This window comes from Lolium perenne, chromosome 2 (genome assembly GCF_019359855.2).
Source record: "Lolium perenne isolate Kyuss_39 chromosome 2, Kyuss_2.0, whole genome shotgun sequence".
Lineage (NCBI taxonomy): Eukaryota > Viridiplantae > Streptophyta > Magnoliopsida > Poales > Poaceae > Lolium > Lolium perenne.
Window position 1 is genome coordinate 303,751,189 of NC_067245.2, and position 16,870 is coordinate 303,768,058.

The following is a 16,870-nucleotide window of genomic DNA, read 5'->3' on the forward strand; positions in this document are numbered from 1 at the left end:
AAATACGTGGTTGCTCTCAAACAATAAAATAAAAACGTTTCAGACGGAGTGACCTTATCTCTGTTCTATAATATAACGTTTTGGTATGCTAAAGCAGCCCACCAAATCATCTTACATTTTGGAAAACAAGGCTAGACATAGACCATAACAGTGTTACACTATCTAAGGGATATTCCTGCAAACAGTTATGGTGCGTTATTTGCATGGCCGACGTGTACCTGACGTCAAGATGAGACGGTCTCTCCTCCCTCGTGTCAATCGTCCACAGGCTGTTGCCGCGGCTGCTCGCTCCGGCAGCCAGCTAGTGGCACCTTTTCTATCGGTAGATATGCGACAGGCTCTCATAAACGCATATATACATGCGCGCGTGCATGTTCCTCATCGTTAGCAGCCGGCGGAATTGAGACGTATGTTATCTGTATGGTTTAATATATACTTCATCCGGCCGATAGATTGGCACGTCTCAGTTTGGCAGCAGGTACATCAAGTACAATACTTACTCAAAAAAGATAATTATTTGTGATCAGCGGCCGACTGCACCCACCCCAGGAATTATTTACTCACATGCATAAAGCATATCTCTAAGTTTAGTTTTCTGACGTATCCTAGAACGTTTGTGCGCTAGGAGTAGACATAAAGATAGCAAAAGAGTAGTACTCCCAAATCAATTCCTCTTTGCTTTACTGGTCAGGCATTATTATTGGTGGAGTGATCCATGACATCTACTTCGTTTAGGTCTATTAATTTCGTTTGTTCACGATAACGGAGCTTGTAATGCAGATGCTCATGCTATCGCCCAGTCTGCGATACATAATGTCAGCGTTGTGCCCCCACGTACTCAAAATTTTATAATCTCGTATTTGTACATATTTGAAGGAAGCTCACTTAAAATCTGCAAATTTATAGAAAAAATGCCTCCACTCAAACGATATGCCCTAGTCAGACTATTTTCTAGGTCCGCCCTTGGTACCCTCTTTAGTGCGAACAAAAGAACTATATATCTTTTACAAAATAATGATACTATCATTATAAAATTAGTACATTTTGTTAAACTGAAGAGGGTAGAGTGTACCCTTATAGTGGCTCACTTGCATCTATATCACGTTTGTATTCAACTATCTATGTTCAATCAATAAAACGCTATGTCGAACTAGAAAAAAAAATACAAAACATAAAGCTAGCTTATAAATTTCGAAAGCACTTTTCTGCTTAATTCCAGAAAAACATGATACTCCCTATGTTCCAAAATAAATGTTGCATCTTTTTCTAGAAACAGATGTATCAAAATTAATATTATCAGCTTTCGGGCATCAGGACTCAAAGTTTTTTTTCCATAACAAGTGAATTGTTTTCCTTTGGTTAGGTTGAAGACGAGATGCCCCATGTATGTCAAACTTTTTGGTTGTGAGCAAGGCCAATTACCCATCTGCTATTTAGGCATCCCGATACATTATCAGAGACTCACAGATGTTGAATGGAAACATGCCGATGGGAGGTTGCAGAAAAAATTGAGTAGTTATGAAGGAAAACTACTATCCTGTGGTAGAAGATTAGTTCTCATTATTTCAACTCACTAAGTAATATGATATTGTATATGATTTCTTTCTTTCAGCTACCTAAACAAGTTTTGTAATGATTGGATTATTTTTTGATCAAGATTTTTTCATAAGGTGATGGTGAAAAAATATCGACTGGCTAAATAAAATGTAGTTTGATGTCCTAAAGATCTAGGAGAACTTGGTATTTGTGATATTGAGTTCAAAACTAGGGCCTAGTCAAAACAGGTCTCCTCCAGGTAAATGAATTGTTAAGCTTCTTGCCAAAGTTAAGATGGTATCTGGCAAACTCTTCTAAAAAAACATAGGATCAGGTGCACATTGCGCTCTCAAATTAATTGAAAACCTGAGAACTCGCATTTTGGGCTGGCCTAGAAACATTCGGCATAGAGCAAACTTCCTTTTTTTGGTGCAATCAGTAGTTTGCATTATCCACCATAATATATTAGCCGTTCTTTTATTGTGATATAGTGCAACAGTAGTTACATAGTAATAATACTTGTGTATAATTGAAGATATATGTATCCGCGTGCATTTCCACATCTATACGTATCTATGTGGCATTAAAGCCTCCACGTGGAAGAGCTATCAAATGTAGGTCATATTTTCTTCCTACAATTATCCCGTATTTCTCAGTCATGTCTAGCAACTCTGGGCTCTCCCCACCAGGTAGCACCCAGTCGAAGTGGTAAAGAAGGTTCGCCAAGGCAATCTCCATGGTTGACTCGCCGAAAAATATTCCAGGGCACTGCCTTCTCCCAGCTCCAAAGGGAGTGAATTCAAAGTATGTCCCGTTGTAATCCATGCTATTATTTTCAAACCTTTCAGGCATAAACTCTTCAGGACATTTCCAGCATTTTGGATCCCTGGAAACTGCAAAGGCATTAATGTACACGTTGGTGCCTTCGAGCATGTCAAAACCCATAACCTTACGGTCCTCCCTAGCTCTGCGGGGGATCAAAGGACCGGGTGGATGCAATCTAAGAACCTCCTTAGTAACCATCCGCATGTAAGGGAGTCCATGAAGGTCATTATTTGTAATGACACCTCGATCTTTACCTAGCACATTTCTAATCTCAAGTTGTGCCTTAGCCATGGCTTTAGGATGACGGACGAGCTCCGACATAGCCCACTCCAAAGCAACTCCCGTGGTTTGGGTCGCACCTGCAAATATGTCCTGAAAACCAGAGTTGTGTTACTATTAGAATTAGTTATATCTTATGAAAAAGGAAAGAATGGTTTCAACAGAGTCAAAGACTCACAAATAAGACGGCGCCAATACTTTCGGTGGTGAGGGGAAATGTAAACGCGTCTTCCTCCTGTAGCCTGAGCAGCACATCCAGCAGGTCCTCGTCATCGGCGCGGCTGCACACACCGGCAGCTCGCGCAGCTTTCCGGCGCTCGATGACATCGGTGTTGATGCGCTGGACGTGTCCGTAGCTCCTCTTCATGCCGCGCTCGCCGCTGCTGAGCCACCGCACCAGCCGCGACGACGGGAAGAGGTCGACGAGGCAGAAGCCGCCGAGCAGTACAAACGCCTCGTCCAGGTTTCGGAGGTACTCCTCCTGCTGGGGGAACTTGCCGCCGAACACCGCCCGCGACACCACGTCGTTGCTGAGCGCCATGACCATGTCGCTGACGTTGACGGCGGACGATGCGGCGGCGATGGAGCGGAGGAGGATCCCGACCTGCTCGGGCCTGATGCCGTCCATGCGGCGCACCTGCTTGGCGCTGAGGAGCTCCATGACGCAGACCTTGCGCATCTGGCGCCAGGGGTCGCCGTAGGGGGCGAATACGATGCCCCTGCCGCCGCACCCGAAGATGTCGAGCGTCGCGCTGTGCGGGCGGCCCGAAAAGGCCAGGTCGTTGGTCTTCATCACCAGGGACGCGGCCTCGGCGCTGGAGACGATCACCGTGGGCACTTCGCCTAGCATGAGGTGCATGAGCGGCCCGTGCCGGCGGGACAGCTCCATCATCCTGCGATGCGGAAGGATGCTGGCGACATGGTGGAGGCTGCCGATGATCGGGAGTGTCCATGGCCCGGGTGGCAGCTGCCTCTTGATCTTGGCGTTGCTTTTGCTGCCACCGGAGATGTTGAGAAACCAAAGGGCTAGTACTACAGTGGAGATGGCTATGCAACACAAGATTAACCACCCCTCCATGGCAGGCAGAGCTTGGCAACTGAGTGAACCCGTTTCGCTCCCTTTGGCCTATTTGATGATGCAGCTGACATAGCAATGCGTAGCAGCCTAGGTAGACCAATGACGAATCTAAGCCTTAGCCGCCATCCTCGGAGGGAGAAAGGGACAAAGACAAGTGCTCCTGGTCTTTCAGCAATACTAGTGTTCCACGTGGAGCGGATTTTCTAGCGGAGCCGGTAACTACCGGTCACCATCTGCCCGTGGGTTCATTGCTCGCGATGCGTGCTGGGCGAAGCGGTATTCCTGACTTTTCGTTTGGTGTTGCCCGGAAAGAAGCTGAGCGATGGATACAATACGTATCTATACGTTTCTGCTGGTGGCCCCGCTTCTTCTCCGGCTTGCTGGCTTCTTTATCCTCTCGTCGCTATCTCTCCTGCCTTTCTGTTCTAGTCCTCCACTGGATCGAGATCTAGAAAATACACAGCAACGCAGCGAGGCGGCTGGCGAGCCTTTGGCAGGCGGCGAGCAGGGCCGACGTCGTGCATACGACTTCCTCGACGCGGAGCTCCGGAGGCGCACCGGCCGCACCAACCGCGGGCAGGACGTCAACGAGGTCAGCTTATTTGCCGCATAGTCAGGCACCACGACGAGCTCAGCCTCTTTCTACGTCTTCCGTGCGGGCTCTGCGACGGGATTCGCAGGCGCAGTCGCAAGTTCACGCCAAGGCACAAAGTGGTTCCAGATCTTGCGCTCGTTCACTGCGGCCAACAACCCGGTGCTCCAACGGCGGCATGATTCTATCTTTGACCAAGAAAGTCATATGATACATCTGCGTAATATTTTCTTTGCTTTGGAATTTGAACCGAATTTGGTTCATGTGTTTCTTGATATGGTTTTGATTTCGTGAAGCTTCAGTGGAATGTGCGAGTCATTTGTTAAAAGTAGATGTAATGAATGGGGTGATTGTTTTTAATAATACAGGAAATCGTTGAATGTGTGTAAAAAAGAATCGAGCGATTCTTTCCTCTTTTTTTTGTTTTATACAGGATTTGAATCGAATTGCATCCATCTATTTTCTAGAAAGTTGTGAAATATTTGTGGAGAGGAATGAAATACTTGTGAAAGAAACCACTTTGGAGTGTGATTGACATTTGTAAACTATTTATGAAATTTCTCAGAATTATATACAGAACTTGCTAGTTTCAGACTTTCAGTGGACCATGTTTCAGGTCATGAAAATTATCTGAAAATTTTGAAAAAAAATATGAAACAAGATTTTTTAAAACAAAAGTTCCAACAAAAAATGTATGATATGAATGGATTCTTGTTAAAACATATTTTAAAATTGAAGCCTCGGTGGAACTGGAGTATACTTTGGTTTGAACTTATATGAAACGACTTTGATAAATAAGAGAATTATATGAACTATTTGGGAAGTCCCAAATATTAGTAAATTTGTGACATGAATCTTTTTGATATCTGAAACATAATTGGATCATACTAGGTATGACACAAATTTCAGTGAATGTACGTCATATTTATTTGATACCAAGATGTTAGTGAACTCAGACTTTGACAAAATATCTTTTTGTTTGATTTGAAGAGCTCACAAAATTTTGAAGGTATTTTGATTTTGTCCTTAAACGAATTGATTTCTGAAACGTAATTCGCTTCAGTTCAGTATGATCCTTTTCCAGTAATATAAGAGATGTATGTCATATCTCTTTTTTTTGCGAAAGGGATGGTATATTAATTCTCCGAACTTACAGAAAGGTTCAGAACCAAAGGAAAAATTACAAGGAAGCCCTCTGGATCCCGACGACGACGAGCAGGAGCTGACGATGGCGCGCCGCTGCTGAAGCTCCCCAAACATTGGATCACCGGAGCCCACCACACCGCAGACGGGAAGTCACCGAGCACCGCCTCCGAAGAGACTACTGCCGGGAACGCCGACGCCGCCGCGAAGAACCTCTGCATCATCCACTTATTGAACTGCATCCAGATCCACCGCATACCTGGATCTGGCCGTGGTGCAGGGAAAGTCGCACGCAGGTCGGTGAAGCCCCAGAGAACTCCATCGCCGGAGGGGATCTGCGCAGACAACAGACGAACCAACAGCACCTCCGCCTCCGAAGCGCCGCCGGCCGGACACCTGCCAAGCCCTACCATGAATACACGCCGTGAGACGGGCTTCCCCCACCCTCCCGCCGCCGGAGCAGCCGACGGAGGGGAGGGAACCCACGCCTCACCGGCGAAAGAGGTGGACCGGCGGTGGACTCTCAAAATCGCCTCTCAGATCTGTATCGGGGAGAGGAAAGGGAGGGTGATTTCTCCCAAATATTACTGAAGCCATACTTGAAAAGTATTATGAACTTCCAAATTTCTGGAAAAGTTATTAAAAAGTTTGTGTGGAAATACAATAAAAAATATTTTATAATTGGAGTATGTGTGGAAAACAAACTGAACTCCTACATATTTTTCTTAAAATGTATATGAACCCATACTTAGACAACTATCTTGTTCACAAAATATTTTATTAAAATTTTGAAACAGACTGAAACTGTTTTGACACAAAATATATAATTAGATTATGTGTGAATCATATTTATGTGAAAAAAGAAAAATAAATGGACTACATGTGAAAAACAGACTAAACTTCCACAAAATGTTCTTAAAAATTATGTAAACCCATACGTAGACAAATATCTTGTTTCTTTGATTTGACTTGCTCATAGAAGTTTGAAGAATATTTTATTGAAATTTAGAAAAACATCTTAACTGGACTATGAATCATGATTTCAAATTTGTAACGAACGCTAGCGCGTCAGCCGCCGTGTACCGGGGCCGCCCGTCATCCCCCTTGACGAACATCATCGCGGCCAGCACGCCGCCCGCACCCGCCCCGGCCGCGGCGTCGAAGAAGTCGGCGACGCGGGCGTCCGGGTCGCCCGCCTTGGCCCTGAGCGCGGCCTCCAGCCTCGCGAGCGCCTCCGCGGCAAGCAGCGCGTCGCCTGGCCCGGGCCCGCACCCATCAATCGCCAGCACCCTGACCCGCGCGCCGGTAGCCCTGGCCGGCGTCCCAGGCAGCGCGAGCAGGGCCCGCCGGGTCCACCGCCGCCGCCGTAGAGGAACTTGCTCTCGAGGAAGGAGAAGATCTGAGCTTGCCCAGGTCCACGTCGGCCTGCTGCTGCAGCTGCGGCGGCGACGCCATGGAAGCAGAGCAGAGCACGGAGGGGAGTTAATGGTGGAAGAGTGGTGGGGGAGCGCGAGCTTTCGTGCGCGATGCGATGGAACGAATACCCAGGAATACGTAGGTGTTGTAGACTTGTACTGGATGTGCTGGCACCATATGATTGGCCTGTGGGACTCCGGTAGTTACCGGCTCCGTTAGAAATGACTATCCGAGTGTTCCACCAACTGAAGTAGTAAAATAATCAAATTTTCAAGTAATAATACTTCCATTTTAGAGCTTAGTTTGTGTGGAACCGCATGGAGTTGGGAACTTGTGAATAGGGCTCAAAATTTCAACGAAATATCCCTAAATCTCTGAAATTTCGCTAATTTGGGTGGGACCAAATTTTAGCTGAATATCACGGAATACGTTTGCTTCAAATATAAAATATATTCATTTTTTCTTACATTTGATGAAATTTGAAGGAGACAAATCCAAAATAATTTCCGAAACACCTGAAATTTCATGAATTTCGATGGGTCTCGAAACTTATCTCTTTCTATTTTTTCACTAATGTGATCACATTAACCACAGTCGATAGTTCAACTTGTAGGAATGAAGATCGAGTTGTCACACACTAAGCAATGTCTAGGCGCTTGCGAGTGTGGCCTACTTGAGAGCATGCCTGACCATGGGCAGCCCGGCCCGAAGCCCGGCCCGAAAAACTTAGGCCTGGGCCTGTAAAAGTTGGCCCGATGGTCGGGCCGGGCCGGGCCTGATAGCCCGAAAATCGCATTTAACATTACGGCCCGGCCCGCGGCCCGACGGGCTTCATGGGTATTTGGTTGGGCCGGGCTTGGGCCTGATTTCCGTCGGGCTTTCCTTGGCCCGGCCCGAGGCCTGGCCCGGCCCGACAGATGGCCAGGTGTACTTGAGAGCCAATGAATGTCGTAGTCGACAGTTCGAACTGTGCAAGTTGGAAGCTCAACTTACACCATTCTAACCAAAAATTACTACAGCTATATAAAGATTGTTGGTGTAAATTAACGTCATTAGAAAGTGTTTTTCAATACGAATCTACAATAGGAATTACGTAAAATATAATTAAAATTTTATTGCTCCATTTTTTGGTCAAAATTCGTTATGAAACAAGCATAGGCCTTATCCATCGAAAGGAATGTAATACTGTCCTGTTAAATTATACTACTAGGCGATAACACTTCGTGAAGATATCCTTCGCCGGCGTGGGCGCAGCATCGCCTCTGCTACGGTGCCTCGGTAACATAGTGGCGGCAGATGCAAGGTCTGCGTCATGGTGGCACCAAGACGTGGTGGCGCTAGCAGCCAGCGATCTGCTCGTCCGAAGCTTCGCCAATTAGCAGCCCCCCACTAACTTACAATATGTGGCTGGATCAAATTAAATCAGAAAGCATCGGCCGGAAAAGAATCGGTGGAAGCCCAGGATACGTTTTTGTTTTCGTTTCACAGGAACAAGTTACTACAAGTATAGACATGGTTTACATAACCACGTTCTCCATATATACTCGGCCTCTGCTAGCAGCAGGCCACCGCGCGCATACTGGTCATAAGTTGATCAAACTTCACACTTCCTGTAAGCTAGCTGCTAGGCTGCGATGGAGGCGTGGCTAAGCCTGTGTTTCATAGCCCTCATCACTATACCGGCCCTTTGGTTTCTCAACCTCTCGGGGACCAAGAGCAAGCCACATAAGCCGCAGCCTCCCGGGCCGTGGACTCTCCCGATCATCGGCAGCCTCCACCACGTCATCAGCGTCGTCCCGCACCGCAAGATCACGGAGCTGTGCCGCTGGCACGGGCCACTCATGCTCCTCAAGCTCGGGGAGGTCCCAGCCGTGATCGTCTCCAGCGGAGAGGCGGCGGCGCAGGTGTTGAAGACGAACGACCTCACGTTCGCGACGCGGCCGGGCACCCCGACGCAGGACATCGCCGGCTGCGGCGGCAGGGGCATCATCTTCGCACCCTACGGCGACCACTGGCGCCAGATGCGCAAGGTGTGCATCGTGGAGCTCCTCAGCGCCAAGCAGGTGAGGCGCATGGACGGTATCAGGCTGGCGGAGGTGGGCAGCCTCCTCCATTACATCGCCGGCGCCGCATCAACCGGCGCCTCCGTTAACGTCAGCGAGAAGATGATGGAGCTCAGCAACGGCATCGTGGCGCGGGCGGTGTTCGGCGGCAAGTTCGCCGAGCAGGAGGAGTACATACGCGAGCTGGACGTGGTGCTCACTCTGCTGGGTGGGTTCTGCCTCGTCGACCTCTTCCCGTCGTCGCGGTTAGCGCGTTGGCTCAGCTTTGGCGCGCGCCGCATGCAGAGAAGCTACGGCTGCATGCAGCGCATCATTGAAAACGTCATTGAGGAGCGTAAGGCCGTGCGAGCTGCCGGAGAAGGCACCTGCAGCGTCGACGACGAGGACCTCCTGGACGTGCTGCTCAGGCTGCAGAAGGAGGACTCACTAGCATTCCCCCTAACCACTGAGAGTATATGTGCCGTCTTATTTGTGAGTACTACCTTCTCTTCATAGCACTAGTTTTCTTAATTAGCACTCTTTCTTTGCAAAGTATGTTTTTAATTAGAGAGTGGACTTTTGGAGCAGGTGCTTGGTGAGCACCCATATCATCAAGATCCGTGCAATTTTTTTTTATTACCCTCTCAAACAATTTTCTCATTTTTGTATCTCTCACGCCACACATTGTTTGAAAAAAAAATCATATCAATTAAACATAACAATTGGAACGTGAGAAAAATAGTTTGGATTTTTTTATCATTATGTATATATATTTAAAGAATTTATTTTGAATTTTAAATAATTTGAAATTTATGCACAAAAAAATTGCAAACTATTTTTGCCCCATTCTGTTTGTTATTTTCGAGTGACTAGACTTGGAAAAAAAATAAAATCAAAAAGTATATAATCTGAGAGAACTGAAAAAGCAAAAGTCAAAAAAAGAGGAGGTGCCTTTTATTTTCTCAGAAATATGTTTTTAATCATTTGTACAGTAGTAATAGTTAGTATTTCTCATACCATGTATGTTACTTTATTTTAAACTATATAGTACATTATGTTTCAGTAAATTTTAACTCGGTAATACTACTACACATTATAGAAATCTAATTATACATATCACATCCTTGCTTTCCAGGATATATTTTCAGGTGCTACAGATACCACAGGAACCATTTTGGAATGGGCTATGTCGGAGCTTGTCCGTCATCCTAAAGCCATGGCTAGGGCACAACTAGAGATCAGAGAGACCCTTGGTCAAGATCGAGATGTCATTACTAATAGCGACCTTACTGAACTAACCTACATGCGAATGGTCATTAAGGAGGTTCTTAGGTTGCATCAACCCGCTCCTCTAATTCCCCGCATGGCCAGAGAGGATTGTAAAATTTTAGGCTATGACATGCCTAAAGGCACCACAATATTCATTAATGTCTTTGCAGTTTCTAGGGATCCAAAGTGTTGGAAGAACGCTGAAGAATTTGTGCCAGAGAGGTTTGAGAACAACACAATGGATTACATTGGGACACACTATGAATTCACCCCCTTTGGGGCAGGACGAAGGCAATGCCCAGGGATGCTATTCGGCACGTCAACCTTGGAAATTGCTTTGGCAAACCTTCTCTACCATTTCGATTGGGTTCTTCCTGGTGGGACGAGCCTAGAGTCATTGGACATGTCTGAGAAATTTGGAATAACAGTGGGAAGAAAAACCGACCTACAACTAATAGCTATTCCATGTGGACACTTCAAAGCCACATAGACTTATATAGTTACTTCAGTGCTCGTGGACATATTCATATATATTTACACACCACCATCTCGATATAACCACGAGGTTACACCGACAAGAACAGAAAGTCATAGACGATGTTTTTGTACTAGAAGTATAATATTCCTAGCAACAAAAATATTAGTATCCATTCCATTGTACTTTGTGTGAATGCAAAGAGGAAATAAAATGCATTCATACCGTAAAATTACATGTTGTATTCAGTTCAACCAAAAGACCGTTCAAGATTAGGCAACTATATTCAACATCTTCCCCCACGTCTAGTTGGGTGAGCCTTTTATTTGGATCTCGCTGTGTTGACTACGATTTAAAACCATGACCTCATCGGTCTGATACTATGTGGAATTTCATGCTCTAGCAAGCTCAACGAAAAGATCAATGGTGGGAGAGACTAGACACAATTATATTTAACACCTCATTTGAGGTATAGGCTAGTGTGCTTTTTATTTTTATAGAATTGATGTATTGATATATGGTTTCTCAAATATATAGTCGGTTGCTTTCATAAGCCATCTATGTTATATTTTCCCACAGTTTGTTGGATCGGCTTGGATAGAATCGACTACTAGCTAGCTTGAGGTTTTTACTGGCAAAGGAGTTTTTTTTTCAAAACAATATTCAAAATATGCATCGATATACATGCACATCTACACAGGTAGGAGACATAGGTAGGCGGATATAAAATCCATATATTGCGATCTGTGTTCCGCGTAGTCGCTGCATTAGCTATTGAATGTGCTTCAAAATATGATTCTCGCCTTCGATGCTAAAGATCACTAATGCGGCATATAAGGAAAAGATTAATATAACTGAAGGAATCTACAGTCACGACGAGTGATTATTTAAGTGTATGAGCATTGTATGTTTTTCAAATACCTTTGTAGATCTAATTAGGTAGTTGAATTAGCTAGTTGAATAAATTATATTTATAACGCTCATAAATTCACAAGCCAATAAAATGTGTATATTTTAGGTTATATCACATAGAATTGATATTATAAATTATCTTGTGCATATGCGATATATTGTTTCTTTTATAAATTATAATATCTTTGTGGATCTAGTTCGTGAGATATATTCTTGGTAAGATTTTTCTAAGATGAGGACCTCTACATCTAAGTTGAAAACCAATTTGCTTCAAGTTATTATAAGGGAAAATTTGCCACAGGACACTGCTATTTCTGGGCATTTGCTGAAACACACCGCTCGATTGTGTTTTTACCAGATACCATTACAATTCTGTGGCACATTTGTCAGAACACACCACCTGGCTAAAACGGAAAGTTTTGCACTTAGCCAAAAGTGCAAAACTTCCCGTTTTAGCCAGGTGGTGTGTTCTAGCAAATGTGCCACAAAATTGTAATGGTACTTGATAAAGACACATTTGAGCAGTGTGTTTCAGCAAATGACATAAAATAACGGTGTCCTGTAGCAAATTTTCCCTTATTATAATTATTGCTTTGCGTGATTGTTTAACTATTTGAGACTATCAAGAATTTGTTTTTGCATGGTGCTTAATTCTTACTATATTTTTTCCTGTGAAGATGATCTTTGATATAATTACAAACTATCATGAGAAAATATTTTCCAATACTTCTTATCCTTGGATAGTTGGTAATCTATTATAAGGTAGATATTTAATGATCATATTTTACATTGGTCTTTTACTTTTAATCGTCCTATCTCTTTCCAAGAAATTATTTTGATGTGATTCCCATGTGGCCATGTGTCTTCCCTACATCTTATTGATCCATTTTATTTACTTGAAATCTCTTCGTGTTTTATTAGGTATACCTAGAGTGATAATCCAAGTTGTTTGCATTTTGTACTCAAATGCAAAATCATAAATAATGCACTAATTTTGGAGGAGCTCTCATATATTTGCTTGAACACTCTCCTTATTATCTTATCATAACATCTATACTTTCAAGAATTTCTGTTTGGAAGCCAAAAAAAATATTTTTTTTTCTTTGTGTTATCATGAAAAATATGGAGGGTTTTGTTTATGTGTTAGAACCTTGCTCTATTTAGGAGGTAGTTATCTCATTTCTTTATGTTTTCTTTACCACATTAAAAATGACATGAGCGTTCGAGCGTGTGTGTTTTATTTATCCTTCATGCTCATTCGTTTTTGTTTTTTTAATGTGTTGAAGTTGAGAATCGATCTTGTGTTAATTGATTTTTTATATAATTTGAACAACCTTTATTGTGTCACACCTTTGTGTGTCTTCTTCTTTTATTTGATATTGTTCCAAACTGTGTCTTCTTTTGGTTCTTGAAAGACGTGTCCATGCATATTTACTATATTTTTAACTATAGCATGCTTGCTTTCGTTGATCTAATGTATAGTTAAATTCTAATAAATTTTAAATTGCTTAAGATGTGCATGAAATTTAATTGCATCTGTATGCACATATTTATGTGGATTTTGTTTTATACTCCTTCGGTCCCAAAATTTAAGACGCCTAATTAAGTTTTCGCCAAAAGTCAACATCTTCTAAGTTTGACCAAGTTTATACAAAAAATATGAATATTTATAATATCAAATGGACATTTTGAGAAACTACACTTTCTACTAAATCTATTGATAATAATTTGGTATTGTGAATGTTTATAATTCTACGTATAAATTTAATCAAACTTAAAATATGTTGAACTTTGGCTAAAGTTTAGGCGCCTTATATTTTGGGACGGAGGGAGTAAGTTGTAGTGTCTCTAGCTACTTTGAACCTATTAGTTTGGGGACCATTTTTGTACTTGAACTTTGTTTAGATACAGAGAAGATACATTGAATAATTTTACTATTTTAAAGAAAGAAGTGGTGACTAAATAATAATTAGAGACAAGCTATGATGATTGATGAAATATTATCTATTACACCATACCAATGATTTCTCGGTAACAAGTATTTTTTCATGCCTTATTTTCTTGTATCCAACCACATGATTACTTCTTTACATGAAACTCTTTATTTATAAATATTATTTTTCTTGCAAATGTATTAGTGCAAATTTGAGTAAATTGAGATGAGTATATATGCTAGGAAGTATATAAAATCTTGTTCATGATTCACCCATCCAAAATATGTCTATCTAGAAATTTTATCTCATATATATTATTTTCTTTGTTGATATTTGTGATGTCTTTGATATGTATGGGGTTGAAGTTGATCAATATAATAATAAGATAAAATGGAGCCTTTGGCCATGATTTAAATCACAAAAAATCTCATTGGTACATGATTTCGTTTGAATATCATGTTCTATTTTTTAGTATCTATTTTGTGTGTACATGTTGGTTGTGGATAAATATCTTCGTGATATTTTCTACTTAAAAACTTATACACATGAGAGATAGTATTTCTTTATTTCATATCTTCTTTAATTCTTTTGTGTTGGTTGGTCATGCTAAGGAATATCATTCATCGAAGACTATGTTAATGCTCAATTCTCATCCTTGTATTAGTCTTATAATATGATTTTTTTTGCCTCTCACACATTTCTTTGGTTGAGCCTTTTAATATGTTTCATCTTATTTCTCAACCATTTATTGGTAGACGTGTTTAGGTTAATTTCATATCCATGATCGATCGCTTGAAAAAAATTATGTTTTAAATCATATTGAGGGAGTGGTGATTCCATGATTGTGCACATCATATCTCAATGCAACATTCTAACTTGTACGTGTATTTATCTTAGAGAGGTTCCTCGTTTTATTTCAAGCACTATTTTATGGTTATCATAATATTTTATTTTACTTGACATCTTTTTTTGTATTCTAAGTGATAAAGAGGGAGTGAGGATTTCATGTTGTGCATATTGTATTCAAATGCAAAATTCTAAATATAGTTTGATTCATTCCGCATATTTATCATTGGATAGATGCATTTGATTCGATTCAGAGAAATGCACACCTTATGATGAACTCTCACTATATTAATCTTCTAAAAAGTCACACATTTCAGCATTGGCGCCAACGGGGGAGAATTTTCGAGGGTTTATTAGAGTTTGTTTTTATGCTTTTGTTTCCTACTTAATCATCTGCCTTTCATGATTTGCATCTTGCTACTTTGCGTATTTAAAATATTTTTATATGTGTTTCTCTCTCGTCTTCCTCTCCCACCCCTCTGCTCGTCTTGTAGGTGTTGGGCCTGCCAACGCCGCGGTGTTGCCGTTCTTGAAGCTCGCGCCCCCTCCCCATGTCTACGTTGGCAGCCTCCCTAGCCACACCGCCAACCTTGCAGCATCTGCCCTCGCCTCGCATAGGTTGTACCCTGTCGTTTGAGGGCAGTTCATGGTGGTGCGCTCCAAGGTTGTGAAGGCGCCCATCCTAGCAACGCCTCCCACCGCCCCCGCTCCACTCGCCAACTTGTCGCGCTCGGCGGCACGCTTTTGATGCAGGAGGCGAAGAGTTTGCCTTACGGGTCCCGAGCTCCTCCGGGTTGGAGCCCGAGTGAAAGGATCGTATGCCGCACCTAGAGGGGGGGGGTGAATAGGTGCTAACCAATTTTTAGTTCTTTTTCAATTTAGGCTTGACACAAAGGTAAATTATCTAGATATGCAACTAAGTGAATTTCCCTATATGACAAGGTTGTCAACTAAGCAAGATATAGCTATGCAATATATAGGAGATAGAATAGGATAGAGGTAACCGAGAGTGGAGCACGCGATGACACGGAGATGATTCCCGTAGTTCCCTTCCTTTGCAAGAAGGTACGTCTACGTTTGGAGGAGTGTGGTTGCTACGCAAGCCAAACCAACAGCCACGAAGGCTTCACTCAGATCTCCTGTGAGCAACGCCACGAAGGCCTAGCCCACTTCCACTAAGGGATTTCCTCGAGGCAGAAACCGGGCCTTTACAAGGTTCTTGGGGCACACATCCACAACTGAATTGGAGGCTCCCAAATCTGTAACAATACAACAATCAACAACAACACATCAACACAAATCAACTAGGGAACCAAATAGGAACACTAGCATGAGATCCCTCAGACAAATGAGGGGGAAATGAAAAACGCTTCGGTGAGGATGTAGATCGGTGTCTTCTCCTTCGAATCTCCAAAGATCAAGAGCTTTGGTTGGGGGAGGAAGGAGATCTTGTAATCTTGTGTTCTTGAGGTGGCTCTAATGGTGGTGAAGCTTGGCAGATATTTCTTGCAATGATTGAGCAACTTGTCCCTTTGGAGAAGAGAGCTATTTATATGATTGGAGCTCTCAGATCTGACCGTTTGAACTATTTCTCGTAACACCGGAAGTTCCGGCCAGGAGGGCCGGAAGTTCCGGCTGGCACCGGAAGTACCGGCCAGGAGCGCCGGAACTTCCGCCTGGAAGATTCTTCATCAGACGACCTTGTCAGAAAAGATAGGGGGCGAAACTTCCGGTGACCGGAAGTTCCGGCCAAGTTCCGGAATTCCAGAAAAACCATACTGGACATACTGAGCCACAAATCGCCGACTTTCGGAACTTGTCCGGAAGTTAGGCGGAAGTTCCGCTTGACCGGAACTTCCGGCCATCTTCACCGGAACTTCCGGCTAGAGAATAAAACCTGCAATAAGAAAGGCGCTGAGAAGCCTCTGCGGGGAGAATCTGGGCGGAAGTTCCGCTGGCTATGGCCGGACCTTCCGCCCCTGGGTGGAAGTTCCGCCGGCTGTGGACGGAACTTCCGCCAGATGAGAAAAACCAGCATAGCTTCATTTTTGTCTGTCCAAATCATCAGCCAAGTATATATCTTGAGATCTTGTACCTGTCTACATCAACACACATAAAAATATAACTAGTGTTGACATCAAACACACAAAACCCAAAAGGGCGGGAAATGTTCTTTCAATCTCCCCCTTTTTGGTGTTTGATGACAACACAAGTATTTGCAGGGAATGAATAATGTAAACCAACAATGTGAAAGATATAGAGGAGCTCCCCCTAGATATGAGCATTGGTACATACGAAGCTCCCCCTAAATCTTGCATCCGTCTTCCATGAGTTAGCAATACAACATAGTGATAAGCATATGGATAATAAGATCATGCACACATAGATAACCATGGAAGACTCACATACAGAGTTTACCATCCACATAGATAAGGTTCCAAACACATAGATAGAGTTTACAAGCCAAATAAACTAAGAACATAGTTCGACACCACAAGGATAAATAGAATCAGAAGCGATAAA

At 43.1% G+C, this 16,870-nt stretch overlaps 2 protein-coding genes across 2 annotated transcripts; one reads left to right on the forward strand and one right to left on the reverse strand.

Moving 5' to 3' along the window:
• Positions 1–2,009: 2,009 nt before the first annotated feature.
• Positions 2,010–3,884, reverse strand: LOC127336998 (desmethyl-deoxy-podophyllotoxin synthase-like). The gene is made up of 2 exons (XM_051363862.2): positions 2,819–3,884; positions 2,010–2,733 (listed from the first exon to the last, which is right to left on the reverse strand). The coding sequence occupies exons 1-2, from the start codon at positions 3,716–3,718 to the stop codon at positions 2,110–2,112; spliced, it is 1,524 nt and encodes a 507-aa protein (XP_051219822.1). The 5' UTR covers positions 3,719–3,884; the 3' UTR covers positions 2,010–2,109.
• A 4,570-nt stretch (positions 3,885–8,454) lies between these two features.
• On the forward strand, positions 8,455–11,082 carry LOC127336997 (germacrene A hydroxylase-like). The gene is made up of 2 exons (XM_051363861.2): positions 8,455–9,403; positions 10,047–11,082. The coding sequence occupies exons 1-2, from the start codon at positions 8,504–8,506 to the stop codon at positions 10,668–10,670; spliced, it is 1,524 nt and encodes a 507-aa protein (XP_051219821.1). The 5' UTR covers positions 8,455–8,503; the 3' UTR covers positions 10,671–11,082.
• The last annotated feature ends 5,788 nt before the right edge of the window (positions 11,083–16,870 follow it).